This window comes from Myiozetetes cayanensis, unplaced genomic scaffold (assembly GCF_022539395.1).
Source record: "Myiozetetes cayanensis isolate MyiCay16 unplaced genomic scaffold, myiCay2020 scf16, whole genome shotgun sequence".
Classification (NCBI taxonomy): Eukaryota; Metazoa; Chordata; class Aves; order Passeriformes; family Tyrannidae; genus Myiozetetes; species Myiozetetes cayanensis.
In genome coordinates this window covers 18,150,868-18,178,849 of record NW_026087270.1, presented here as the reverse complement: position 1 = coordinate 18,178,849, position 27,982 = coordinate 18,150,868, and the positions used below count along the sequence as shown (strand labels likewise).

The following is a 27,982-nucleotide window of genomic DNA, read 5'->3' as shown; positions in this document are numbered from 1 at the left end:
GCAAGGAGCAGGAAGGTGCTGAACCCTGCACTTAGGGAGCAGAACATTCCTAAATTTCAGCCTTCAGATTGGTGAATGAAAATCCTGCCCATAGCAAGGGCAAGCAGGAGAGCAGAGAGCATCTCCCAGGGCACGTGGAATGTGTTACAAACCCCAGTCCCAAACCACAGGTGGTGAGACTCTGGAATACCAAATCTGTACGTGAAACTTCATAAAAACTCCTTCTTCCTTTTGCTTCTCTCTGTTTCTGGGCAATTCTTTGTCCCTGTTTTTTCCTCTCAGTGGTGCCAGGGCTTTGGAGAGACCATGATTTACTGCTGGGCTTTCAGAGGCCCGTCCTGTGCTCCCCCAGGTGCTCAGGGATGGAGCACAGGCCAGGGGAAGAATAAAGTTATTGGGTTTGCCTTGGATAAAGCAGCGTTTTTCTCCCTTTCAGGAGTCCCTGTGGGAGCTGTTCTGTAGGTGTTTTACTCTAAATCATGGTGCTCCAGTGCTGGAGGTGTCCCAGTTAGGTGTGATCCAAAGGGACTCTGCAGAACCGTGCCTGTTCCATCTAACTTGGATTTTGGGAGAAGCCTCAGTCTGGTGAATGTGAACCTGTGTCAGCTCATGCCAGTGGGCTCTCCTCCATTCACTCTGGGAATTCAAATAAATAGGTGGTGCTTTCTGCCCTGCTGGAAAAAGCAGAGCTAAATGCACAATTCCTGCTGGGTTTTGTCAGACACTGCTCACTCTGTCGATTGAACATGAGCAGGGCAGCTGTGCCCGCACCAGAGTGTGCCCCTTTGATTTGCTTCTGCTGAAGCACACCACAAAACACATTCTCCATTTGTGTCATGCAGGAAGCAGGGACATCTGGCAAGAGATAGAGACCAGCCTGTAAAGTAAGAGAATGGTGGGCACCAGAGCCCTGAGCAGCAGAGCCCTGAGCAGCAGAGCCCTGAGCAGCAGAGCCCTGAGCCCCAGCTTGGCACAGCCAAGGAAATGAAAGCCAAACCTACATATGTTCTGAATACCTCCCTGCCTGTGTCATCTGGAGCTGCAGTTGGCTGCATGTCCTTCTGGTTGTGGGCAGCCTTGCCATATGGTTTCTGCTGTTCCTTTGAATGTGGCACCTCAATTTTGGAAGTCCATTTTGAACTCATACCGTAAGAGTGTTGTTGGCTTTTTTTAAGGCAGTGGGCAGGTGAGGGGGAGGTACTTGGGTAGGCCTTGGGAAGAATTTACTGGGGTTCTCTGGAAGAGTTCAATGATGGGCTTGGAAAGTTGCTTCGTTCTTTAATTCAGCTCCTGGCCATCATCCAGTATTTGGTATTTTGCTTGCTCTGCCTGGAATAATTTCTCTCGCTCTGGGGCTTGTGTAAAAATGTTTAATTGAGTTCAGAAACTAATGATCAAAAGTGACCATCTGTGACCCCTTAGTAGGCATCTGGATGCACATTTTGCACTTCTGAGGTGTTGAGATAACACAGTGCTGTTGCTGCTGGGACTGGAAGCCGTATCATCAGATATAATAATGCTTTCCAGCTGCACTTGTTGTTTTTTAGTCTTTCCTAAACGAAAATGAGTTTTGCAGGTGGCTAATGCTAGAGGATAATTTGTTTCCGTGCTCGTTTGAAGCCTTGTAGCAAACCCAAAGCTGTGAATAGAAGATGGAAATAAAAGTAGAACGTGATTTCAGAAAAAAACCCCTCCACTTTCTGTGCTGGTGAAGTGACTAAGCCTTGTGGTTGCTGATGCAAACCTTTCATCTGCCCAAGGAAGAGGGTTATTATCTTCAGCTGAAGCCGGTGGGGCATTGAGCAGCACATCCAGGCAGCTATTTGCATGAGAAGTGTGAAGATGAGACTCTGATGTATTTGCAACTTCTGAATTGCCATTATGTTTGTGATTGTGCCTCCTGTTGGGAGAGCCTGGGACACCTTTCCCTTGGCTGAGCTGGAGCCCACGAAGGGAGTTTCACTCTCTGCTCCTCCACGTTATTTCTCCATTCTGAGATAACTTTCCCTCTCCTCTCCAGAGCTAGAATCCGTGAACTGTGGCAAGGGCAGCAAGTCAGAGCCCATCAGCCTTGCCCTGGGGAGGCAGGGCGTGCTGGGAAAGAGGCAGAGGTGCTGGATGGCAGACTCACAGCTGTGTTTGTGGGAAGGGTCCTCTGCAGCTCATCAGCTGCACTGGGCCAGGACATCCCTGGCTTTGCCATGCTGAGACCTCCTGGGATGCTCTCTGGGTAACCCCTTCCCATGCTGTGCTGCTCTGGGCTTGCTCATTAAGAGGTGATGCAAATAATGGTGGTGGGGAAATTCCAGAAATACTCTTTTTTTCCTGCTGGGAAACACTGATTTCCTTAAACAAAGTGTGGGGCTGATCTGGATCGGTGTGGCTGGAGCTTCTGACCTGGGACCTGGAGGTAACGTGGGTACCACCAACCCCTGGGGCTGGCTCTGGGATGTTCAGCTCCAGCCCCCAAACCCTGGGCTGTTGGGCACCCTGCCTGGCATGTCCTGCCTGGCATGTCCTGCCTGGTGCTGCCTGCTCCCTGGGGTGAAGTGTCAAAGGTGGCATCTTCTTTCAAGAAAGGCAGGGAGAGAAGGAAAAAATCTTATCAATGCTCTGAACATTTGAAAAGCAGCAAAAAGTCAGTACAGGGAAACTGATGAAAGCCCATCCAGTGGATAATCTGCAATCAGGGACACGGCAAGGGAAAGATGTGACTTCCCAGGGATCCTCATTAGCTCAGGTGCTCATCAAACTGCAGTTTAGTGCTGGGTGGGGTTCTGGGGGCAGAAATGTCTTTGTGTCTGGAGTACACAGGAGGCAGAGCCATCACTCTGGGCAGCCTCTGCCTCTCACCAGTCCCACAGCAGTAATTACCCTCAGGGCGAGCTCTCTTAATTAAGCCCACTGAGGAGATGCTCTCCCAGCATGGTCACTGCTCTTTAAACTCCCACCTGCACAGGAGGAGTGTCACACCCAGGTCTTTTCCTAATCTTTGAAATAGCTGGATATTAACCAGAAGGAAAACTATTTCCCTGTTGGCAGCATGTTTATCTGGTCAAATTATCACGTTGTGTTTCAAGTGTTGGTGGGCAGTGAGTGAGAAACTGTCCTTTTTGTGGCCAGGGTAATTCATGGCTTGGCTCTGACTTCTTGGAAAGGTTGAAATCTGAGCTCTTGTTTCTGCCTCGTGCTTCTGTTGGAGAAATAGGTCCCAAATGGCAAAGGGAGGATCTCCAAAGTGTGTCTTTGCCTTGGGAAATGACCTCAAAGGGTGCACGTGCCCAGTGAGACTGGGAATGCTGCTCCATGCTACAGCCTCACTGGTGGGAAAACAGCTTGGATTTTCTTGGTTTTTTTCTCATTTGAAAGAAAGACTTTCGTTTTAGAAAGAGTTCAGATAGATGTGGCCTTTACTATGCAGAAAAAACTATATAACACATGATTTCTTCATTTAAACTTGAACATTACGATATTCTGCTTCATTGGGTTATGGCTTCAATAAGCTCTTGAATTAGTCATACTATTAATGTAATTAAAACTGAAAGCTAACTCACAGCCAAGTGTTATTCTGGCTGAAAGATTTTTTTAATTTTTTTTTTCTGAAAATTGGAGAACAACTTGTTGCCATTTTTCTTTTCAGCTTCTTGTGGCATACAGGAATGTTGAATATTTGGCAGCTGAAAAAAAAATTGGTAACTAATTCTCACCTGTTTTCATGCTGAAATTCCTGTGATATTTGACTGCTCCAAAGACATTCCCTGAAGGGCAGCTGTGGGATGAAAGGCTAAGGCTGACAAAGGCACTCGTCAGGAGCTGCCACCTCCCATTTCACAAGGCTTGAAATCCAGATTCTGAATATTTACATAATAAAATGCCACTGGCATAGCCCATGGTGGGGGTGAGTTACTGAGGCAATAACCCACGAGATCAGCCTGTAAATTGTTTTGTAGCTGGTGTTGCACGTGCCCTGCATTGCCTGTTCAGTTGTGCAGCTCCTGCAGTGGGCAAGAAAAGCCCTGGAAGCACAAGTGGGGCTGTGGCTGTGTCAGCAATGTTCCAGAGGCACACTCCTGGGGGATGCAAACATCCTGCCCAAGTACCCAATAATGCCTCCTGACAAATTGTCATCTGAACACTATCATATATTTTTATTAAGTCAGCTTGTGAATTCAGTAATTCCTTTCATTAGGCTTGTTCTTAATGAAAGATGGCTTAAAATTAAAAACAAACTTCTCAGACAAGCTTCCATTCAAGCACAATTGAGTTAAACAGGATGACAAGATGTGAGGAAATAAAAGACCATTTTTGGCAGCAGCAGATCAATTATTACAATGCAAAGCCACGTGGAATACAAGAACAGATTGGTTTTTTCTCAGTAACGTGCCCCAGCTGCAAACCCATAACCACTGCAGTAGGTGTTTATAAACACTGGCTTCTGAAAAATATTACTGAAGCACTTCATGGACAATGCTGATGTAAAAAGGACCCCGTGCACATGCCTGAGAGCAGCAGTTGAGAGAGAGAGCAGCAGCTGAGAGAGCAGCAGCTGAGAGAGCAGCAGTTGAATTCCCAGGGTTGTGCTGGACAGAACTCGGATAAACCACGAGCCGTGCTGGTCAGGCTGTGCCAGGCTGGGAACGCCTGGATGTCCCCTGGGTTTCCTGTGCCTGGGCACTGCTGAGGCTCCGTGCTGGCACTCACACACTGCCCAGGCACTGAGGACTGCCCAGCCCCTGGGCTCAGCTGGCTCTGCTGGGGGGGGTTCTGTGTCTGCATGGTCAGTGGATTTGAGCATGGGAATATCCAGTCAGGGAAAGGGAGCTCGCAGCATCCCCAGGGGATGTTACAGGACTCAGGGAAGCAATGACAGGCTTTGAGAAAGATGATAAATCCCCAAGAGAACGAAGATAAAGCAGTGCCAAAGCTCCCTTGGCAGAGAGATGCACGTGCTGCCCACCCAGCTCGTGCCAGCGTTGGCTGCCACGCCACGTGCCCTGTGCCACAGGGGGACTCCTTTACACAGACAAACACCACTCACCCCAAGGGGGTGTGTCCAGGAATGGGCTTGGACAGCAGCAGACAGGGCAGGTGGCACCTTTCTGGCAGGCAGCATCTCCCAGGGTCCTGATGTTCGGGTTTGCCTTGATTTTGGGATCAAGGCAGGGCTGCAGGAGGATGCTGTCAATGGGTGTGCTACTGAAAATTTCCCTAATCCACTTATGGTGACAGGTTAGACAGAGCAGGGATGAGTTTAGTTAAAGAAATAGCTTTCTAGGACATAAATGGATTGATAAAATACAATTCTATTAAGAGATCATTCCAGTGCTTGAGTGGCACTAATGACTGTGTGGGAATCAGAGGCACAGAGAGATTAGCAGCAATCTTTATTTCCCAAGCAGGTTGTCTGTTGAGATGTTGTTACACAAACTAAATGTTCGTGTGTCAAGAAGTAATTGTGCAGTTTTGTCTGGAGGGAGTCCTGGGCAGGAGCTGCTTTGCAGGGGCAGAATTGGGAGAATTGGTCCATCCAGAAAAGTAAATTTTGCAATTTTTTTTACTGACTAAACTGGTGGCTGGGGAATGCCGAGAGGGTGGGTGAGGTTGCAGGTGGGTATCTGGGTTTAAGCCTGCAGGAATCCTAAATGTCATCCATCACCTGTCCTTTACATTAAAATTCTCTTTCTCTCTCTTTTTTTCCTGCTTCCTTCCCTGCCTTGTTCTCCCCTCTTCCAGCAATGTGGACACCAAGGAGCTGTGTGGTGAGTGTGGCCCTTTTTTAGGGTAAAAGCAGTCCTTGCTGCATGTGGGCTCTGAAGGATGCATGAAACCCAGCACAAAGCTGTGGTCATGGGGGATCTCAGCCCTTCTGCCGCTTTGCCCCTTATTCCACAGGAAAACTGGCAAAACTTTTCTGTATTTTCTTGCAACACAAATGGGGTCAGAGCTGCTCAAAGCACTTGGCTCCCGTTCAGTAACAAGCTGGAGTGTCATTTCTGGAGATGTCCTGGCTCCCAGCTTTGCTCTGGAGCTCAACAAACCCGTGTCCCTCTGCCCCACCGTGTTTCTCCCTGGGCCAACCTCCGTGTTCCCAGCTTGCCTGAGGTGGACACCACTCCTACTGCCCCTCCCACTGCTCACCAAAATGAAAGGCTGAAAAGGAAAATCTCTGATAATGTTTTGTCCCACGCCTTGACCAGCAAGGGAAAATTTCCTGCCAGGATTCCTGGAGGGCTTTGCCTCAATGGGAAGTGACTCCTGCTGCTCACTCAGGTGTATTTTTTCATGGATATTGATATTGAACAATGTTTCCTGCACCCCAGCTTACTGGGGAGAGATGAGGAGACAGAGGTGTGAGGCCTTGCAGAGGGCTTGTGCATCTCTGCTCCTCCTCCTGTGCCAGGATGCAGAAGAACACATGAAGCCACCTCAGCAGGTCTTCACCATTTGCCTTCATGGCTTTGCCACCAGTTAAAGCCTTCAAAGGCAGCTGGGAGTGGGTTGTGCAGCCAGAGGCGGTTGCTGTGTGCCTGTGCACCTGTCCTGATAAGTAAAAAACCTCTCCAGTGGTGGTAGTCTGTGGGTCTGCCTGCAGCAGGACACTGCCCAGGGTTTCTGTCCTCCTGGAGTACTGAACTCCTGCCCACACCTTTCTGAGCAGCCAAGCCTGCAGCAGAAGCAGCAGCATTTCCCCTTTCTGCTGGTTCTCTCTGCTTGTTCTTGCTTTGATATGCAGGAAACAAAGACTCCCATAAAATCCTTTTGGTTTGCTGATGATATGATGGGCTTGCTCCCATCACTCCACTCTTACTGTGTTAGGTCTCCTTGCCAGCTGGACCCAAGAAATCCAAACCCCACAGCTTGTACCATCAGCTTTGCCAGGAAATCCAGGGGTAATAATGGCATTGCTTGCCCCCACACTGCTTTCCCCATCACTCTGATAAAATCACAAATTACACAGCTGTCACCCCCTGTGATCCCACCTTGCTGCCTCTCCCAGGGCTGAAGCTGCTGGGAGAGGATGGAGATAAACCCATCCCCTCCTGTGGAAAGCTGGGGAAAGTCAGAGGAAAGATTGATCAGCACAAGCTCCTGCCTGGATCTCTTATCTGCTGAATTCCTGCCCTTGCCTGCAATTTCTTATTTGCTTGTCCTCTTCTAAGTATTAATTTAAACATAAAATCTCATTTTGGCCAAATGGGAACTGTGGTGTCTCTCTGGAAATGGATTATGTGTTATAAGAGGTTGGGAGCATCTTAAAAGGCATTTCTTGAGCCCTGCAGCTTATGTGATAAATCTGATATGGCTGTTAATCCATATCAGGCAGCATCTTAAAAGTTCTGTTGGTTTTTTTTTCTGCTGATGAATGCAACAATCACCAGCACCTTGATTGACTTAAAGGTGGTTGGGTAGCTCTTCACTGGCAGAGGAGCTCCCAGTCACAGCTAGGAGCTCTTAATAAACCCAGAAAATGTGAGTACAGGTGCCAAATTGTACCCACCACTCTTAGTTCAATCAAAGCACAGACATCCATGCAGAGGTACAAACTGTGCTGGGAACTGAGTGTGCTCCATGAGCCAGGGGATGCCATCAGCCTGTTACAGACTGTCAGGGGGATGGCATCTGGGGAGAGGTCCGTGGGGGCACCTCCCACACCAGTCCTGGGCTGCAGTGATGCTCTTCTTCTGAACACTGACCCCATTGCCTCTGCAGCCATGAGCAAGGACCCTGTAGGACTGGAAGAGCTGATCTCAGGGGTTCACATGAATAAATAAGGCTAAAGCAGCTTTAACTTTGTTAAAGCCAGCGCTGTTCTGCTCCAGGTGCTCCTTGCTCAGGCTCGAGGGCTGTGCTCTGCCCACAACAGCTCATTTCTCCTGAAATGTAAGCCCAGCTTTTTATTTCAGGACTTACAAAAACCTTTGCCTTTCAGATCTGCTCAGGTTTTCTTTCCCAAATCAAGTAAGAACAACACAAACAGACTGCAATGAGAATAAGCCGCTTGGCTTCTGGTGGCACAGCAAACAGCTGCTGTCAGTCATGCTGTGACATTCCGCTTTCTGCCAAAATCCTCTTCCCTTTGGATGTGTTCTCAGACTGTAAATAGCTGTAGGCACTTCTAATTAAGCCAAGAGAACCTAATTAGTGGAATTGTTTCCTGAAGTTTACGTGTTACTGCACTCCACAGAGATGTCACCTCAGCGTGACGCTCCGTGTCCTGGTGCTGAGGAGCAGCGCTGGGGGCGTTTAAGGACCAGCTTTAGCTGCACTCTGTGTCACTCACCCAGGAACAGGGAAATGTGGGGCTGTGCTGCAGACTCCCTGCACACCTTTCTGTCGTGCTCCTTGCTGCTGTTTCCACCCTGAGCAGTGAATCCCAGAGCTCGGGAGCTCTGGCACAGAGCTGTGTTTGTGTGTGATGGAGCCATCATCCCCCACCTGGGACACACCAGTTTTGACTGCATTCTGTGTCAGTGAGCTTGTAGCTCTGTTCCCTTCCTCTGGGGGAATATTTTACTCTCAGGAGATTGTTCAGCCCGTGATTGTTGGCAAATGTGCTGGGACTGTAGGGAAAGGTGTAAGGTCAGTCTCAGCTCGTGTAAACTGGGTTGAACCTGGGAGGTATTTGGGTGCTTTGGGTGGTAAAGAGTGTCAAGGGAGTAGAAAAAGGATTTCTTTTGAGGTCTCTCCCTCCATACCAGCAATAGGAGGGAGGGACACCAGATCCAGTCAAATGCAGAAGTGGGCATGAGTTATTTTCCATGGGAGCTGCTGGGCCTTACACCTCCTTTATGCAGTGGTCCCAAACTTCATGGGAATTGCACCACTTCCCATCCCTGCTGGACAAGCTGTGACTTTGACTCAGTGCATAGAGTATAAAAATGTACCTGAAATAAAAACCATCCTCTCTGGTTTGCCTTACCCCCAATAAACAGACCTTGCTGTCGTGTAGCCTGGAAGGATTACATTTCCTCAGCATGTTCCCATCATGTCCCTCTTGCTTTTCCCAGACTATTTTGCTGACCACATGGGAGACTATGAAGATGTTTTGGCCTCACTGGAGATGCTGAACCTCTCCATCCTGAAGGCAATGGACTACACCAAGCGGGTGAGTGCCCTTCCCTGCTCTCCCGTTCCACAGGCTTGGAGGGAAGGCTGTCCTGTTGTGTTACCAGAGCACATCAATCTGAAGGTCCTCACTCTGTTCAGCACTGCTGCCTCCTCTGCTCTGCAGACAGCATGGCCCAAGGGTCTCCTGGGTGGGAGTGTGAATGCACATTTGTTGGTGTCACTGGGAGGGCTTTTGGAAACTTCAGATTACAGAGCTGCCATTAAATCAGCTTCCATGCTGGAAGGCATCCTGCATTCCACAAATACAGTCACTGTTCAGCTGCTGTGTTGGAAACAAGAGGGCTGTGTGTCTGAGAGACCACAGGGGAATCATGCAAGCACCAAACCAGGACATAATGTCCTGGTTTATATATGCAAAATAGCCCTAAGCTCTTAAAAAATCCACCATGTACCTTAATGACACTGTTACTGATGGACTGACAGAGACAGTGACACTGCTCAAGGAGCATGCTGGTTTATTTCTGAATACCTAGAAAGTCTGAGCTGATGCACCACATGAACAGCCCTGCTGAGAGCTGCACCACTCATCTGTTGTCTTACCATGATGAGAGAAGTGTTTATAGAGCTTTAATTCCTTGGAAATCATTTTCCTGTCCTTCCATACCACTTAGTAATGTGACTGGGCTACGTTGGTGATATTTATTACCTCAGGGTAATCAATCCCTTCTCCCACTTCTACCTTCAACCATATTTGCCTTCAACCATATTCTTTTGTGGGAAAAGTGGTGTCCCTCTTCCCTCATGAGCAGTAATGGGGTACACTGAGGACCAAGGCAAGGAGGGAGGTTTTGCTTTTTCCAAGCAGCCATAAGGACTTCCCAATCCAACTACAACACTCCTGCAAGTAATCCAGATTGAGATCTCCCTTCCATTTATCTATGAAGCTAAAGGAGAAACTCAAAGTACTCCACATTAAAGATGAGGTAATGGTAAGAAGTTTTAGGAGTTAGAATGGGAAACAACAAATTTCTCTCCCATCTTGCTGCCTCGTAAAGAGCCTCATTTTCTTCCATCCTTTTTGATGTTTGTGAGGAGGGCAGAAAGGAAAGTGAAGGCACATATTTAACAAGTTGATGTCTTGCCATAATAAATTAAAGGCAAAAGTCTTTGGCCCATCACTGATCTATCTGAAGTGTTCATGAATTTTTTATCAGCATTATGAAAGGATGAAAAAATTCAGGACAACAGTAATAGTTCATTTTTTCTAATTAAGTTGCTGTGTCTGTTTGTGCCTCATTTATATTCATTATTAGCAAATTTTCTGGCAGTCAGATTTGCCAACTCTGTATTTTAAATAAATATTAATATGCTAATAGAGACTTCAGTCTTTCACCCCACCTTGCTGTTCGTGATGCCTTCCACCATTGCTTTTCCAATGAGAGGTTAACATAAATGACTAATTCTTCCCCATATTTTGCAAGAGGAAGATGCAGAGTAAGACTCCATGACAGAGAGGAGCTGGCAAAGAGGTATTTATTCAACAACACTGCTCCTGCTGTGATTTTGTGAACAAAGTGGTACAAACCTCATCAATGAATTATTCAAACACAGGCAGTTTATTCAGGTAAAGAAGTGAAAAGGAAACCCAACAGAACACAAGCTGTTGTGGGTGGCAGAGAAACTCATCTCCAGTGTTTGAACAGGATACACACCCAGGCAGCATCAAAAGGTTCTCCAAGTGCAAACCATGAGTGCTTTCCCCCCCAGCCTGTGGGGTGTGGGGTGTGTTCCCTTTCCTCCAGGGCTGGGGCCTCACATGCAGGGTGAGGCTTCCCCCCAGGAAGAAGATCCACCCCTGGACTCCAAAAGCTGGTGTCAGCTGCCACTTGCCCAGTGGGTGCCCCCATAGAGGTCTTGCAGAACCATAGATTGGTTCAGAAGGGATCTTAAAGCTCATCTAGTTCCACCCCTCTGCCATGAGCAGGGACACATCCCACTACATCAGTTTGCTGTCTCTACATCTTTTCCTGTGGCCAGATCCTGCAAAGGGCTCGGTGATGATGCTGAGCACTGTGACTTGTGAGCAAACTGCTTTGTCTGTGAGATGGTCCTGATTCTCCATAACAAATACACATTTCATAAGCTGGAGATCACTCCTGATCATTTAGCAGTGTTCCCATCCCCCCCTTTCAAACAATGTATTCAGTGCAGATGGTAAATGAAGCCTAACCTCCTTCTGTGCTGCCTTTCTGACAAGAGGTGCCCGCTGACGAGAGGGCTCTGAGAACCACGGCATTTAATTGCTGTTTATGTTTCTCACCTTAAAAGACAATTGATCATTTCTTGCTCATAAAAAGAGAAAGCAGCAATTATCTGGTGCTGGAGGACCTCATAAAGTATCAGCAGTAATTGGATTGGGTGGTGGAAGGTCTCATCCAGCAAAACAGACTCTGTCAGTGTAATTATTTTCCGATAGTGATGTCCGTGCTGAAATCTCTGCCGGGGATGGTGGGAAATGCAAAGCGGAATTGGAGAGAAAGGAAATGAACTTTGGGGATCTAAAAAAGGCTGACAGCAGGAGATGTTCTTTATAATTCTCTTCTGCTGTTGAATAGTGCTGTTGGCAAATACCAAACCTGACAGGAGTGGGGAGGATGGGATGGTCTGTGTGCCTGGTGACGGTGGGGCTGGGGGAGCAGAGCCACGTTAATTCTGTTCCTCTGCTACAGCCACCACCCCTGCCAGCTCTGAGGGTGCCAGGGGACAGTGCCCAGGGAGCCAGAGGGATGGCATGAGGTGGTGGTTACCACTGAACAGCCCAGGAAATGTGACTTAGCTCACATTTTAAAAAAGAGCTGGGGGTTTTTGAACCTGAGAGGCTCAATCAGCGCTGTTCCTGTCGGGTACAGCTTGGGCTGCCAGCTGCACTGGGACTGCTCCTGCTCCAGCTTCTGCCAATTAAGCATTTCTCAGGACTGACCATGGAAACATCAGCAAGGCTGACCTTTAGTGGTGAGTCAAACTTTTTAAAAGCAAGCTGCAGAGAAGTTCCAACAAAATGCTGAGTGATGAGTGCCCTCAAGGACGAAGCAGCTCAGATTTAAAGTCAAATCATTCCCTCCTGGAGATGTTCCTGTTGGGCACCAGACAGGTCCAAGAAGAACTGGTGACTGACCTTGGTGCATGCCACGTCCCAGATGGAAGGAGAGTGTTTGGAAAGCAAAATTGCCCAAAATTGCAGCTGAAGTTGCAACAGCCCCTCATGCACATGCTGGAATGACATCACTGGCTTCAGGGGAGAGTGGTGGTACTGCAGGAGGGATTTATGGAGGAGGCCTGGGGACCTGAGGGTGGCCCTGGAGCAGCCTCTGCTCGATGTTCAGCATCTGAAAGACAGTGTTTTACTTCTTGCTTGCTTACTGACAGCTCCACTGCAGTGTCTCAGTTATCTCATTAGTGGACCTGGAGCAGGAATAGGACCATGTGGTGACATCACCCACTGAGAACCTTCTCATGTCAGGGCTCCAAACACCACCCGTGTCTTACGGACTGGCACTGTCCCCAAACCAGCTGCAAACACATTTTCCCCTGAGGATCATTGTTTAGATGAGAAATACATAAATCATAAAGGGAAAACTGAGTGTGCTGACCTTCAGTACCAGCTGCTGGTATATACACCAGCAGCACTAGGGAGCTGGGAGGTATCTGCGTGCAGGTGAATAGTTTTGCATATGTTATTTGTGGTTCCAAGTGTTGGTGCAGCAATCCACCCTTCTTGTCTGTCCTTATGAGATGCCATCTCAGTGAAGAGAAGATGTCAGGCCCTGGGGCTCAGTGGGAGCTGCTGCTGCTCCAGCAGACCCTTCTCTCCCTGTTTTCAGCCCTCAGCAGCAAACTGCAAAGCTGTTTGAGCAGCTCAGTCACAGCCCCAGAGCTGCACCATCTGCCACCAGATGGATGCTAAAAATGGTGGATCTTTTATTTTGTAGCACAACCGAGGCCAGCAATATAGAGTGCTCTCACATTCTTACCTGTCAAATTAAGCTTGCCAAATGTGGTATTGCTCTTTTTTCAACGATGACACCTCCAGATAAAATAGTGAGTAGAAATAATCCTCAGAAATAATCTTTTCTTTCCATCCCCCAGCTAATCCTTTATCTCAGCCTTTCATTTTACGTGAGCAGGTTTTCTCCTGCTCTGCTGAACAAAGCTGGCCATCACCCTGTGGTGTCTGAGGCTCCTGGGCAGTGCTGGGTGGGGTGCCTGGCCCGTGGCAGGGTGTAACAACAGCCCAGGGGCAGCAGCCTGGGCTGTGCCAGCTCAAACACAGGGTGTAACAACAGCCCAGGGGCAGCAGCCTGGGCTGTGCCAGCTCAAACAGCGTGAGCTGCTCGTGGCTTCTCAGAGACCTCGTGCTCTGGCCTTGGCTCGTGGTGCTTCATGAACATCAGCTGAAGGTCTGGGCTTGGAGCCCCTGGGGTGCCCCTGCAGTGCAGCACATCTGTTGTTCATGTTCCCTCCTGGCTGAATTCACATCCTGTCCCACACCAGGTGCTCTTTTGGAGAAGCCCTTGTCTCTTGGTACTTTGAACCTGGCTGGGTCCCAGCAGATCCTGCACACCTTGTCATCCTCTTCCCCCTTGGAAGCACTTGGCTCTTCTTCAGGGGTTGTTTGCTCAGATGGCCGGTTTGCCCTTCCTGGAGGGCTCAGAGCATCGTCCACCTCACCTTTGCAGCACAGAGGTCTGTCCTGATGAGGAGGGAGCTGTTATTGGGGTTATCACTGCTTTGTTTTCTCCATTCTTGAATGAGTGATTAAATGATGAAACACCAGCTTTGGAACATTCCTGTGATGCAGTTAAAGATGGAATCATGATGAATGATTGTGGCAGAAAAAAGAAGGGAGTGGTGATGGGTCTGTGAATTGATAAAGGTTGAGTCATCTTTCCATGTATTTTGAACGACATTTCTGAACAATTTCTGTATCAGCCTCTACAGCAAAAACACAGATATGGATTTCTGGAAAAGTTCTGCAACTCTACAGTTCAAGAATAACCTGAAAGGAGATGAGATGTGTTTGTTTAGCTTCTCACAATGTATTTCTGCAACTTCTCTCTGATATTGATTTAAGAAAATATTGCCCTGCAAATTAGAGCAAAATGTGCTGCTTCAGTTCTGCAAGAACTGAATTTCCCCCAACTTTTCTGTTCAGACTCCAGACCAGAAAGCTGCTTTTCCATGCCATTTTCCTGCCAGCCTGTAGGGCTGTGCATGAGATCCAGCTGGGCTGCCAGACTGTTGGGGAGCACAGCAGGACTGGCAGGGAAAGGAACCTTAAGAAAGTCTCTCTTGGAACTTATTTTTAGATGAAGATGCTTTATTCACTGCTCTTCTGCTTTTCTGTAGCTGCAAAATCCATCTCTCTCCTCTCTCTCCCTGAAAAGGCAGAGCATCTTCTCTGGGGGTCCCACTTGTTCTTTGCCTGCTGGGTGAGTGGAAGGGAGCAAAGGTGCCATTTGTCTCTTGGTCCGTGGGTGACCTCAGGGATCTGCACTGCCCACAGGTCCCTGCCCTTCCCACCCGTGGGGCTGCAGTGGGACACGAGGGCATTCCAGAGCAGCAGGGAGATCCTCTAACCAGGAGAACAAAGGCCTGGGATAAACTGCTTGGGAAGGGTCCATGGCAGGAGACCTTTAGGATCAAACCAGGTAAACGTGAGCTGAGAAAGGTCCAACACTGAGATTTGCAAAAGGAGGATTTTATAGTAAAATGCTTTTAAAATCCTTATGATCCATTGTAGTTTTTTAAATCTGAACAGGTGTCTTATTTGGCTTTTTAGAGCTGTTTCAGGAAGGCTGAACATCTTTCATATGGTAATGCTTTCATTTATCAACTATTTAAGTCTCTGTTCTCTTCATGTTTCTTCTACTGATTATGTGCCAGGCAATCAGGTTTGGGTCTCTGCTTTGGAAGGGATTTGAGAGTCAGGGGGAGGGAAAGGAGGGAGAGGCAGGTCTGAGTGTTATTCTAATTAAAAGAAAATATCTTTTGGAAGAAAACAGGCAATTATGAGCAACGAATTCAAATCAGCCAGTCAGAGGTTAGAGCACAACACATGCCTGGTTTTTAAAGGGCTGAGTGGGTGGAAGATAACCTCTCCATCACCCCAGGCTGAGGCTTGACAGGGGTGTTTGATGGCATTGCAATAGATGTGGTGTTGGGTTTGGGGTTTTTTAACTGGAGGAAAAGTGTGGGTGAAGCAGAATTTGCTTTGGATTCCATCTGAAAAGCCTCCTCGGTTCAGTGCCATCCCTCTGTGGGTGTGCTTCTCTTGTGATTATTAACAATTGGAGAAGCCATCAGTGTCCCCAGGCTTGGAAACTGCCAGCCAGTTTGGCCAATCCCACTGCAGACCAGCACTGGGAGGACTTGCTGGGGAAGGGAAGGTGTGGGGTGGTCACAGGGGTTCTCTGAGTTATTGGCTGGCACAGAATAATTTATGTTTTACACCTTGTAGCCTTAATGAGCTGAATAGTGACCTTTCAAATGCCAGCAAAGAAGCTTCAGGATGCTCAGCAGCATCAAAAGTCTCCTTTTCCAGTCATTTGATACCCACATTTGATACTGCTGTTTGCTGCTGCTGTGTGTGCAGGGTGCCTTACAGACATGTACAAAGCTTGTGAGGTGAAGAGAGGGGAGAGATTTGGGGCTTGGACCTCATCTGACTGACCTGGCACTGTGCAATATTTCCCAGTAAAGCCAGCTTTCCTTATCCCCCTTTTCTCTCATTTTTCAATGTCTCTGGCTCGTGCCCTGCTTTCTCAAGTGGTGATGCTTCCTGAGGCTCTCCTGAGAGTCTCAACACAGAATTCTCAAGGCCATTATTTCAAGGGGGCTTTCACATTTGCTGCTCACTGCAAATGGGCACAGCCACCTGTTTGCAGCAGCAGAACCCGGGCCAGGCAGTCAGAAAAAATCTTTCTAGCCTGGAACTGGGGGATGGAAAAGAGCAGGCTTGGAGATGTCCAAGAGCTTCTGGCACAAAGCAGCTTCACTGAGCAGCAATTATTATATTATCTCCATAAATATTTTAACTTCTCAGGCAAAGCAAGGAGGAAATAACTCTTCAAGGTGAGATTAATAAGAATAAGCCTCATTAAATCTCACTAGGGCAGTCTGACAAATGTTTTAATAAGACAATGGGAAGGATTCCTTTGGAGTTGGTCTTCTTAATGACTTGTTTTTGCAATCCCAAAGAAGATGTGTTAGAGGAGAGCCCAGGGGATTGTACAGCCCAGTGAACAGTGCAAGGAGTGCACACAGCTCTGTGCTGTGCTGGCAGCTCCTGAAGGCCAGCAGGTCTGCATCAAATGCAGGAGGAGAGACAAAGCCCCAGCCTGTGGGAGCAGCTGCCTCCACCACTGCAGCCAGAGCTGGGCTGGGTGGGAGAGCTCATCTGCAGTTCCAGCAGGGCCCAGTGCCTGGTCAATGCCTGCTCAGTGCCTGCTCAGAGCCTGGTCAATGCTGCTCAGTGCCTGGTCAGTGCCTGCTCAGTGCCTGCTCAATGCTGGTCAGTGCCTGCTCAGTGCTGGTCAGTGCTGGTCAGTGCTGGTCAGTGCATCCACGCCCCCAGCACGGGCAGTGCTGGCTGCAGGCAGGGCTGGCTGAGGGGGGAGCAGCCAAGGAGGGGGCAACTGCAAAAGGAATTGGGTTTGATCCCAAATGCAGTGATGTGTTTGCCAAGGAAGCGTTTCCATTTCATACACCCACCTGTGTGTGTGTGGCCAGTGGAAGATGCTTTAGAGGATGAAACAATTGCCTGGGTGAAGGGGCAGATTTGGCCCCGTGTGGGGCTCTTTCCAAAGCGTGAGGGCAGAGGAGGGGGAAGGGTGAGGTGCCCTAACAATGAATTCAATGCACTGTAAGTCTGGACAGACTTGTTCAGGTGTGACATGTCTGTCTGTGTGCACAGGTGTGATGTGATGGCTGGAGAGGACACCCATACACATACAGTGCATAATGCATGTTCTGAGTTGGGAGTGTTTCACCAGGGAGAACAGAGATTGTCCAGCTATCCAGGAATATTTGTGACTGCATTCAGGGTTTTTTCCCATTCCAAATGCTCAGCAACTGTTTTCTCATCTCTCCCTTGGCTCTGTTGCTGTTTATTTGTCTGGTGGTGGTGCCTGTGCCTGCAGGGAGCCCAGTGTGGTGCTCCCCCAGCTGCCTGTGGTCCCAGGTGCCATCACCCTCCCTGCCTGCATGGGGCAGGAGGATTCAGCATCACCATCCACCAGCGATCACCACGTCATGCATGTCCCCCAGAAACACTGTGGCTGTGACAGGGAGGGGAGCAAGGTTTTTTGTGTCAGACAGATGTCATTAACCTCTGTTAATTGGATGCTCAGGAAGCTGTCAAGAATCTCGTGCTTCCCTACGAATTCAGGGGTGAGAAATCAGTTCTGTGATCAGAACCCCAAGGGTTTTTCCTTCAGCTCGTTCTTCTTTTATGATTTAATATAAAAGATAAAAGCCCTCTGGGTTCTTGCAGAGCTGCTCCAGTTGCCATGGAAATAAACCTCACTAATCGCTTCTCCATAAAACAGGAATAATCTGCTGTGCCAGTGTCCATCTGGGTGTGCTGGTGCCATTCCAGTTGTGCCACTGTGCCACCTCTGCTGCTGGCTGGCAGGAGGTGGAGGAGCAGACCATGCCATCAGCAGGGTTCAGCAAAGCTGTTTGGGGAAAGGGGTCCTGGGTGCTTCAGGCAGATCAATTGTGCTATTAAAATATTTTAGAATGGCACAGAAGGGTTTGGATTACCCTGGGAGTTTCTGTTGCTCTAAGAGTACACCCAGCCCTGTTCATCATCCCAGACTCCCTTTTCTTTAGTGCTGGTTGGCCATGCTGTTGTGGATTAGAGCACTGTGAAACACCAAAGTTCTCAGAGTAGGGATCTCCAAAGCACAAGAGGGGCCACTTTTCCCACCTCCTCCAAGAGGCTTGCAAGAAAATAAGTACAGCAATTTAAAGTCATGGTAAAGAGAGCAGCTACAGGCTTTGGGTAATCACCTTTCCATTGCTTTATTCACCTTTCCATTGCTTTATTCATAGATTTATCTATGAACAAAGCAATGCTGATGTGCTCGCTGCCCACACTCCCTCCCATCACAGCCTCTGCCAGTCTGTCCCCGAGGGTGCTGGAGGTCCCTGTGCTGGGTGACCCATGGGTGCCAGTGGGGTTTATGCTTCCTGTGGGGTGGGACAGCACTTGCTCACTCCTCCTGTGGCCCCTACAGTCAGGGGTACTGAGGGGACCAGCGTGAGCGTGGGACGATGGGTGATGCTGGGCTGGACGGGGCCTGCGGTGCTGGGTGGGGGTGCTGGGTGAGGGTGCTGGGTGGGGGTGCTGGGTGAGGGTGCTGGGTGGGGGTGCTGGGTGGGGGTGCTGGATGGTGGAGCTGGATGGTGGAGCTGGATGGTGGTGCTGGGTATCGATGCTGAGAGCCAGTGCTGGGTGCTGGGTGCCGGTGCTGGGTGCTGGGTGCTGGGTGCCGGTGCTGGGTGCCAGTGCTGGGTGGCACTGTGGGGCTCAGCACCGTCCCTGTGTGCCCTGCAGGTGTACGAGAGCGGCAGCAACGTGGAGCAGTTCGTGACCCGCTTCCTGCTGAAGGAGACGGCGAACCAGACCCAGTCCCTGCTGAGCTCTGTGGAGAGCGCCGTGGATGCCATCGACGAGCAGACCAACCCCAGCAGGTCTGCAGCGCTGCTGCCCTCCTCTCTGGTGGGGGAGGGTGAAGGGGAAAAAAAGCAGGAGCTCCTGGGAATCTGTGAGGAGGAAACAAACCCAACATCAGGCAGAGCAATTAGAGACCCTGAAAGACTTTGCTGGCTTTTATTTCTGATGTGTGGGCCTGGTTCATAATGGGGAGTATTGTAGTTGTTTTCTCACTAAGATAATAGCCAAAAAAAAAAAAAAAAAGTCCCCTAAATATCTATCTTCTGCATCCACACGAAGACAAAGAGGTGGCCTAAAAACCACCAAAATAAAGGGCTGTACACCAAAGTGCAAAGGCAGAGGTCCAAGCTTGAGACACCTCATTAAATTGTGATTAAAATAAATCTCCTGTCTGTTTTCACCTAATTTCCTGCCTATTGACAGGGGATTATGCAGCACCAGCAGTGGGATTATTGCACAGCAAAGGGATGTTCCTGCCACCTTTACTGTTCTTTGTTTCCTTATCTTGGGGACGTTCCTTGGGACCAGATCCTCACATCCTGTTCCTGTGTGTGCAGTTGAGTCCACACTGGCTGATTTTTGGGGCCAACAGCAGGCTGGGCATTGCAGCACCAAGGGAGCCTGTGCCAATTGCCTGGGGTGGCTGGGAAAGGGCACCTGGCAGCTGTGTTTTGGAGGAGCTGTGTGCCAGGGGAGGGGCAGGAGGGCAGGAAGATGCTGGCTGGTGTGATGCCCATCAGCTCCCTGGCACTCCCCCGGTCTCCAGCTGGGAGCTGTCTGACCTGCAAAAGATGCCAAGAGGGGCTGGGGCTCCTGGGCACCTCCATCAACCAGCGCAGCACGGAGCTGCTCCTGCTGCAAGGAGCTCTGGAAAGCCTTTGAGCTGCTCAGCTCTCCCTCTGTGGTTACAGGAGGGAAGCCTGCGCTGCCTGGGCACGGTGTGGGCACTGCTGCCCTGCAAAGGCTCTGGTGTCACTGGCAGAGCTGCCAGCAGCGTTGGCTCCCAGGGGCTGGCTCACAGCGTGCCCAGCTCTGCCATCCTGACGGCTCCTGTGCTCTCTGCTTGCAGGCACTGCCCCAGCAAGGCTGGCCACGGCGTGAGTGACACCTGGTACGACAGCCCCGTCCCCAGCTACTCTCCCACCACCTGGGTGGTGCCCAGGGAGCACGGCAAGAACTTCCAGGCTGGTGAGTGATGGCTGGGAGCGCTCAGGGACGGGAGCTGCGGTGCCAGCACGGGGCTCACAGGCAGTGCCCACGCGTGCCCCTCGCTCCATCCCTGCCTCCTGCTCCCTGCAGGTTCCCCCGACACCAAGGCAGAGGGGCTGGAAGGGCAGATCAGCAGGCTGGCCAAGCTGATTGGCAAGCTGGAGGACAAGGTAAGGGCCAGCGTTTCCTGTGTGGGACTGTCCCCGGGGTGTCCCCACAGCCCCACCCCCTCCCTGCCACGCTGGGCCAGAGGTGACCAAGAGGTGGCCGTGCCCATCCCAGTGCTGTGGTGTGCATGGACCATGCAGCTGGGTTGCTGGTGGTGCTGGAGGACATTCTTTCTGATGAGTTGACAGCAGCTATGGAATGTGGAGCAATTAACTGTGAGTGTGGTTGGCAGAGGAGCCAAGGCTGTGCCAGGGCTAGGAAGGGCTCAGAGGGCAGTGAGGAGGAGTGGGTACCGCTGGTTCTGCCATCCTAGGGACAATTCAGGGACTGTGAATAAGTGACAGCTGTTCTGGGGCAGGGGCAAGGACAGGGTGTTGGAGATGTTGGCTGTGCTGGGAGCACAGGGAGCTTTTGCAGAGGGCCTGGAGTGGAGGGCACGAAGGTGCAAACGGCTCTTGGAGCTGTCCCCTGCAGACAAGGGGGCACAGCCAGTCATGCCAGGTGCTGGGGACAGAAACCCCCAGGCAGCCTCAGCCCATCCACCACCCCCTCCACTGCTCGCTCCCGTTCCCAGACGCTGTGGTTCGACCTGCAGCAGCGGCTGTCGGACAGCGAGGGCACGGCCTGCACGGTGAGTGTGCCCGACCCCACCCCTGGGGGCTGGGAGCCCCTGGGTGCCCCTGCAGCCCCCAGCCTGGGTGCTGCGCTCTCTGGGTCTCACTGGCTGTGTCTCGGGCCGGCAGTACCTGCTGCTGGTGCGGAGTGAGATGACGGTGTGGCACAAGCACCTGAGCGAGTTCTGCAGCTCCCTGAAGCAGTACCTGAAGAGCGTGGCCGGGCAGCGGGACTGCTTCCAGTGGGTACCACCGGCACAGGGGGTGCTGGGGAGCTGGGAGGGCTTGGGGGGTGGGGGGGGGACAGAGGATGTTCAGCTGCCCTTGCAGCAAAGGGCACCCCACCAAGTGTCGACACCTGGGCTGTCGGGGCTGGGTCACCCCTCGCTAGCCCAGCCTACAGCACCTCTGTGGCTGCAGAGGCCGAGGGGGCAGGGATGCCCCGTGCTGGGGGCTCACCCCCTCTCCCTGCTTGTGCCAGTGTCACAGCAGTGAAGCTGCCAGACGGGGTCACCTTCATCGTCTATGAGTTCTGGGAGACTGAGGAGGACTGGAAGAGGTAGGAGAGGAGGTGCAAAAAGCCCATTTTTTTGCTGGGGTGCTCGGGTGTGAGGGGTTGTTGGAGCTGCTGAGCCCCAGGCTCTGTGCCCTGTCCGATGGTAGGACCAAAGAGCTGTCTGTCCATCCTGGGACTGTCCCTGTAAATGGGACATGGGTTTGGGGTGGGTTTCTCTGCACCTCCCACCTGGGGATGCCTTTTCATGTGGGGCCATCACTGTCCTGAAGTGAGGCAGGGTGCTCTGCCCAAGGGGAGGTGAGTGGGATTGCTGGCACCCAGCCCCTACCAGAGCCCCTGGAGCTGGGGGGGCTGGGATGGTGTTCCTGGGGTGGGGTGTCACCCACTCTCCCACCTGGACGCAGGCACCTGCAGAGTGCCACCTGCAAGGGCTTCCAGCACGTCAAGGTGGACACGCTGAGCCAGCCCGAGGCCATCTCCAGCGTGGCCGTGCCAGGTAGGAGGGCGGCTGCCCTGCAGGGACAGGGACCCACGGCAGCCAGCCCCGCTGCAGCTGCTGGGGGAGGGCAGGGAGCGTGGGGTGGAGGACGGTGTGGGCTGGGCTGGCTGGGGGGTTGGGGTGGGCTGGGCAGGGGTGACCCCCGTGCTGTTCCCCTGCAGCTGCCTGGTGCACCCTGAGCCGGGACTGACCGCTGGAGCCGGGGGGCCCCGCAGCACCTGCCCCTCTGCAGGGTGGCCGTGACCCCCTGCACGGCTGGGGAGGGGGAGGTGCCGCTCTGACCTGGCTGGAGTGAAGGAAACCCCCATGTGTGTCCCCACCACCCCATAGAGTCCTTCCCCAGCTACCCCAGCACCTGGGTCGTCTCTCCCTGGCATGAGGTGGTCCCTGGGAAGGGAAGGGCTGCCAGGGAGGGGCTGGCAGGCTTTGGGGAGGGGGACATCCCCCAGACATAGGCAGGCAGGGATGGGCAGGGTGCAGGCAGCCAGGCATTGGGAAGTAGAGGTGGGAGTGGGAGGCTGGAGCCCCCCCTGAAAGCAGGCAGTAGGTTGGGGGTCCGTGCCAGTCCCCAGGGCCACCCAGGGAAGGGGCTGGGGGAGCTGAGGCTGTGCCTGGCACAGTGTGTGTGTGCCTGCAGGGAGGGGCACCTGTGTGCCTGGGGAGTCAAGGTGCTGGCAAAGGGGGGGATATCCCTGCTCCCAAGGCAACCCTGAGTCTTTTCTGGGTGTGGAGGATCCCAAGGGGTTTCCCTGTGCAGTTGAAGCGAGTGAGGGTGGCTGCCCCCCCTTCCCCCTTCCTGGGGTCTGTACTTCTGTCTGTGTGTCTGTCTGTCTGTGCCCATCCTGCCCCCAGCCCCCTGTGCACGGGGGTCCCTCAGGGTGTGGCACAGGACCCTCGCTGATACCCTGTCCTGTCTTTATTAGCCCCTGTACAACGGGGACGTGCTGCCAAATAAACCACGATGGGCTCCAGTGCTGGGCTGTGTCCAGGGCTGTGTCCGGGGCTGTGTCTGAGCTGTGTCCAGGGCTGTGTCCGGGGCTGTGTCTGAGCTGTGTCCGGGGCTGTGTCTGAGCTGTGTCCAGGGCTGTGTCCGGGGCTGTATCCGGGGCTGTATCCGGGGCCGTGTCTGGGCTCTGTCCGGGGCTGTGTCCGGGGCTCTGTCCGGGGCTCTGTCCGGGCCGTGGGCTGGGCAGGGTGGGCAGGGGCCGTGGAGGAGGGGTCCTGGTGGGACTCTGGCCGGGGGCTGAGCCCTCAGCGCAGCAGCCCCAGCACGGCCAGGGCAGCGCTCTGCCCGCAGACGAAGGCACCGCCGAGCACGGAGAGGACACCCCAGGTGATGAGAGCAGCCCTGCAGTGACACAAGCACAGGGCCCCTGGGACAGAGCTGACCCCAGCAATGGGCCACTCCCTGTGCCCCAGTCCCCTGGGCACGGGGCTCTCTGCAGGGTCTCAGCCTCCTCTGCCAGGCTGCTCTGCATCGTTCCCAGGGGATGCTGAGGAGCTCAGCAGCCCCTCTGGCTCAACCCCAGCGTCCACTGCAACGACACACAAACCTCAGTCAAAAGCCTTGCAGATGCCACCACGAGGTCATCCCCAGTTCTGCCTGTGCCCAGCGGCCCCACTGAAGGAGGACAGACCCGCATCCACCCACCCTGTGCTCGGCACAGCCACGCCCCCAGCCCCATCCCATTGCCACATGCTTCTACCCTTCCCCATCTCCATCCCCAGTTCTGCCACCCATCAGTCTGCACCTCCTTGTTTCCCTCTCCCTGGACACACAGCCCCCAGCTCCAATGGATCCCCTGGGATGCAGCACTCACCCCCAACCCTGCTGCTGCTCTGTGGGGTCATCAGCGCCGTGTTCCTTCCCAAACTGCCCCAGGCCAGCTGGGACAGTCCCCTCGCAGTCTTCATCACCCCAGCTTCTGTTGTCCCCTCTCCTTGTGACAGGCTGGTGCTGTGGCAGGTGTCCCCAGGGGACTTCTCCAAGCCCTTGTCACCTACCTGGGTGCCCCTGTTCACCTCCTGACTCAGCCCCTCCAGCACTTTGGCAGCTTTGGGGGCACCCTTGGTGGCACCCTCACTCCTGCCCAGACAGCCATGGAGCCCCAGGACACCCTCCTGACCAAGACTCCAAGGTCCTCGGGTGCTCCCTCCACTCACCGTGGGGGACAGGGCCCCTCCACACTCATGACCTTCATCCTCACTCAGACTCTGCTGCTCTCCCGGGGGCACTGCAGACACACTTAAGCACACACTCCAAAACTTGCCAGCACCATGTCCAGTCCCCCTGACGTGGGCTCCTGCTGTGCCCCAGCCTCTCAGGACAAGAGTGGTGATGGGGACACTGCCCTGGCACAACAGACACTGAACACCCCACAGCTGCCTGCCTTGGGGCACCGTGCCCCTCTGACCCCCAGCCTGACCCCCTCACCGGTGTCCCAGTGCCACCAACCCCACAGCTCTTTTGCCCCTACAGTTACTCTGGTACCGGGACATCTCCCTGGTGCCTGGGCACAGCCCTGGTACTCAGGTACATCCCAGATACCTGGACACAACCCCGACAGCTGGGTACAACCCCCTTGCCTGGGCACATCCCTGATACCCTGGCACAGCCCCAGTAGAGCACTTCCCTCCACACCCAAATCCCCTCTTGCAGGGTTCCACCTCGGCCGGGGTGACCGCCAGGGATCTGCCTGGGCCCTGGTTCCTGGCCTGCCACGCCCTGCCCCTGCCCTGCCCCTGCCCTGCCCTGCCCCTGCCACGCCCTGCCCCTGCCCCTTCGCTCGCCCCGTGCCGCTGCAAGCACAGACAACTCACTTTTTGCGAGGGCCGAGGCTGCAGGTCCCAGTCATGCACACCAGGCACAGCCCTGCTGTCAGTGCAGGAGCTCAGCCCCTCTGCCACAGTACCCCCAACCCAGCCCCACCGGGCATTCCCAGCCCTGCACCCCCAAACGGGGCCGGGATGGGCCACCCACCACCCCAGCGACGCTCCCGGCACCGGCAGAGCCCCCTCCTACTGCCTTCTTGCCTGGGAAGATGAAGATGAAGAAGGCGCTGATGCCCCCGATGAGTTCGATGACCTTTCCGATGTCAGGGACGGCCAGGGCGATGGTGAGGGTGGCGCCCATCCAGGTGACAGTCAGTGCCACCCGGCCCCGCCGCTCCTGCGCCTCGGACACCGCGGCCCCGCGCTTGGGGGGTGCCCACAGGTCCCTCACCACCGACCTGCAAGAGAGGATCAGGGGCTCGTGGCACCCAGAGGAGCTGGGGGGGCACCTGGCCCGTCCCCGCCCCCTCACCTGCCCAGCAGCACCACGATGGGGTAAATGGTGACGATGGAGACGCCGAAGAGCAGGCGGGCGACGATGACGAGCGGGTCGTTCCCCGGGTAGGACATGAGCACGTCGGACGCCACGGCCTCGCCGAAGGTCAGGTAGCCATAGAGCCCTGCTGACAGGGAGGGGGGGCCCTGTGGTGAGCAGGCAGGGGAGCCCCGAGGAGGATGGGGAGCCACGGGGAGAGGGGACCCCCGGGGCAAGGAGGGGGTGAGGGGTTTGGTGCTGGGTTACCAGTGAGGGAGTAGATGAGCAGGCAGATGAGCATGGAGAGCACAGACACGGTGACCCAGTGGGAGAAGCTCTGGTTGCTCATGCTGCTGTAGATGGCCACACATGCCTCGTGGCACTGCAAGGCAAGGGGGAATGGTGCTGGGGCCCCATGCAGGGACAATCCCCCCTCCCAGCATCCTCCCCGTCACCTATGGGTGCCCTGCCCTGCTCTGCCCCATCCCCAGGGACTTGCATCCTGCCCTGCAGCCACCTCTGTGACAGCCACAGGACCCCTTCCCTGCAACCTCCCCTTGAAGGGATGGCAGCCCCATGGTCTGGGATGCTGTGGGAGGCTGCTCTGCCCTGGCAGCTGAGACTGGGGGGGCCTGGGTGACCTACCTGGAAACCAAAGCAGATGGTGGGAATGACACTGAAGATGGAGGCCCAGGAGGAGGACCTGTGGCATGTGGGGAGGAAGCAGACAGTGGAGGGTGTGAGGCTCACAAAAGCAGAGGGAACCTTGGTGACATAAATTGTGCAGCCTGGATGCCACCAAGGGAGCCTCCTGCACGGTGATTTTGGGAGAAAGGGGAATTGCTGGAGTAAAAAATGGGGCTGGGAGCTGCCATTCACCTACCACTACTGTGTGCTGTCCCCAGCTCCCCCCCTGCCCCATACACATGGGGCCCAGGACCACCCCTGCCCTACCTGCAGCCCTGCCCCATGTCACTGCTGATGTCATGGAGGTCAGGGCAGGAGAGACACGGGGCTGATCCCCTTACCTGGAGCGCTGGGGAGGGTTGGTCAAGCTCAGGCTCTCTGTCTCCAGGTAGTATTTCAGGATGATGACCAGAGTGAGGTAGCAGGCGGCCAGTGTGCCCAGGATGCTGCCAGGACATGGGAGAGTGTCAGCACACAGCGGGGACAAAGGGAGAGGGGGTCCCATGGCCCCACAGGTTCCCAGGAGCAAACCTGGCGTACAGGGTACCCAGGGGTGAGCAACCCCAGGGACAGCCCAGGTGGTACCTGGAGTACTTCTGGAAGCCGATCTCCCTGGGCACAGAGAGCGGGAAGATGACGAGGGCACAGAGAGCAGAGAGGGTGAAGCGCTGGTCCACGTACCAGGGGGGCAGCTGGGGGGCCCCGCTCAGGGTCACGTTGGGGTACAGGGAGTCGCACACTGTGGGGGCAGGGGGGGTTCAGCTGCACCCTGAAAGGTGGCCCAGGGGGGTCGGGAGCATCACACTATGGCAGGAGCCCCAGGACCAGGGAGTGCCAGGTCCTCAGAGTTTGCAGGAAAACCCTGGGCTGGGCCCAGCCCACCCCGGGACCAGCTCCCCTCACTGCCGAGAGCTGCCGGCCCCGAGCAAGCCCCAAACGCGGTGGGCGAAAACAACTCACGTTTCTCCAGCTGGTCCCCCACCACTCTCAGAAGGGCCACGGAGATCATGAAGAGGTTGAGGAGGAAGCAAATCTCGCAGAGCTTCCCCACCGCCGCCCCGCACACCGCCCGCACCACCCCCTGGTAGGTGGGCTGGGCGCTGAGAGCCGCCGCATAGCCCAGCACCGCCAGCCCGCTCACCAGGAACACCAGCGAGCCCTGCGGGGACACGACCCGGCAAGGAGCACCACACAGAGCCTCTGACACCCCGGGCCCAGCGGGAACACAGCAGGGCTACGAGCAGGGACCGGGTCACCCGCTAGGTTGCCTTGTGGCCCCAGGTAACACAGGTCAGCAAACGGATGGAGACACAGCCCTGTGGGACACTTCGGGTTTAGATTTGGATTTTGGGGACATGTAGGGGAGCAGATACCAATTTTATCTTAGGTTGAGCCACAAGCCAGCTACAAGTGTGGCTTCAGCTGCAAAGGGCATCCCCTAAGGCTGCTGCCCCCCTGCTCCAGGCGGGGTCGGGACGGGGGTGCTGTGCGAAGAGGGGCCCCGCCAGCTCCCAAATACCAGAGCAGGTGAACCCCCCTCTCCAGCCCATCCCCAGAGCGGCGCCGCTCGGCTCCCTGCGTCCCTTCGCCCCCGGGTGCCCCCCGAGTGCCCCCTTACCAGCTCCACCAGGAGGGCGGGCACGGCCCCGCCGGCCCTGCCGAAGGCCCAGGGGAAGCTCAGCAGCCCCGCGCCCAGCGCAGACTTGAGCAGGATGAAGACGGCGCCGGCGGAGGAGAGCCCGGGGGCGCGGGGCGCGGCCGAGCCCCCCGCCCGCAGCAGGGGCCGCGCCTCGCCCGCCGCCCGCTCCATCCCGCACGCTGTGCCGGCCCCTCCGCACGGCCCCGCGGGGGCGGGCAAGGGGAGCGCGGGGGCTGCGCGGACCCCCCGCCCCCGGGCCGGTGGGGAGGGGGCGCCGGGGGACGGGCAGGAGCCGGCCGTGGGAACCCCCTCCCGGGAGCTCACCCACGGAAAGCCCCGTCCCGCTCCCACCCGGTGCGGGGAGCGGGCATCGCCCCAGGGTTCACGCACCGCCCCGGCTCGAAACCCGCGTCCCGCTGTCCCCGGACAGCCCCAGCCCTCCAACAGCTCGTACGGACCGCGGCAGCCCCAGCAGCAACCAGAGCAGGGCTGGGGCACGCAGGCTGGGGGCTCCCCACTCCAACTGCGTTCTCC

At 54.2% G+C, this 27,982-nt stretch overlaps 2 protein-coding genes across 2 annotated transcripts in view; one reads left to right on the top strand and one right to left on the bottom strand.

The window, feature by feature from the left end:
- The window catches only part of NECAB2 (N-terminal EF-hand calcium binding protein 2), a 62,044-nt gene extending 39,245 nt beyond the window's left edge, over positions 1-22,799 (top strand). Inside the window, exons 4-13 of the mRNA XM_050311102.1 lie at positions 5,734-5,759; positions 9,009-9,106; positions 18,689-18,825; positions 19,878-19,996; positions 20,108-20,187; positions 20,760-20,816; positions 20,929-21,041; positions 21,281-21,358; positions 21,721-21,812; positions 21,977-22,799. Coding sequence (XP_050167059.1) covers positions 5,734-5,759; positions 9,009-9,106; positions 18,689-18,825; positions 19,878-19,996; positions 20,108-20,187; positions 20,760-20,816; positions 20,929-21,041; positions 21,281-21,358; positions 21,721-21,812; positions 21,977-22,005 — 829 coding nt within the window. The 3' untranslated portion in view covers positions 22,006-22,799. The remainder of the gene's footprint in view (positions 1-5,733; positions 5,760-9,008; positions 9,107-18,688; positions 18,826-19,877; positions 19,997-20,107; positions 20,188-20,759; positions 20,817-20,928; positions 21,042-21,280; positions 21,359-21,720; positions 21,813-21,976) is intronic.
- Positions 22,772-27,619, bottom strand: SLC38A8 (solute carrier family 38 member 8). Its single transcript, XM_050311655.1, has 10 exons — positions 27,428-27,619; positions 26,770-27,043; positions 26,395-26,548; positions 26,151-26,255; positions 25,768-25,825; positions 25,390-25,504; positions 25,120-25,267; positions 24,849-25,045; positions 24,636-24,687; positions 22,772-23,163 (listed from the first exon to the last, which is right to left on the bottom strand). Exons 1-10 carry the CDS (start codon positions 27,617-27,619, stop codon positions 23,067-23,069), a joined length of 1,392 nt encoding a protein of 463 aa, XP_050167612.1. The 3' UTR covers positions 22,772-23,066.
- Positions 27,620-27,982: the final 363 nt, after the last annotated feature.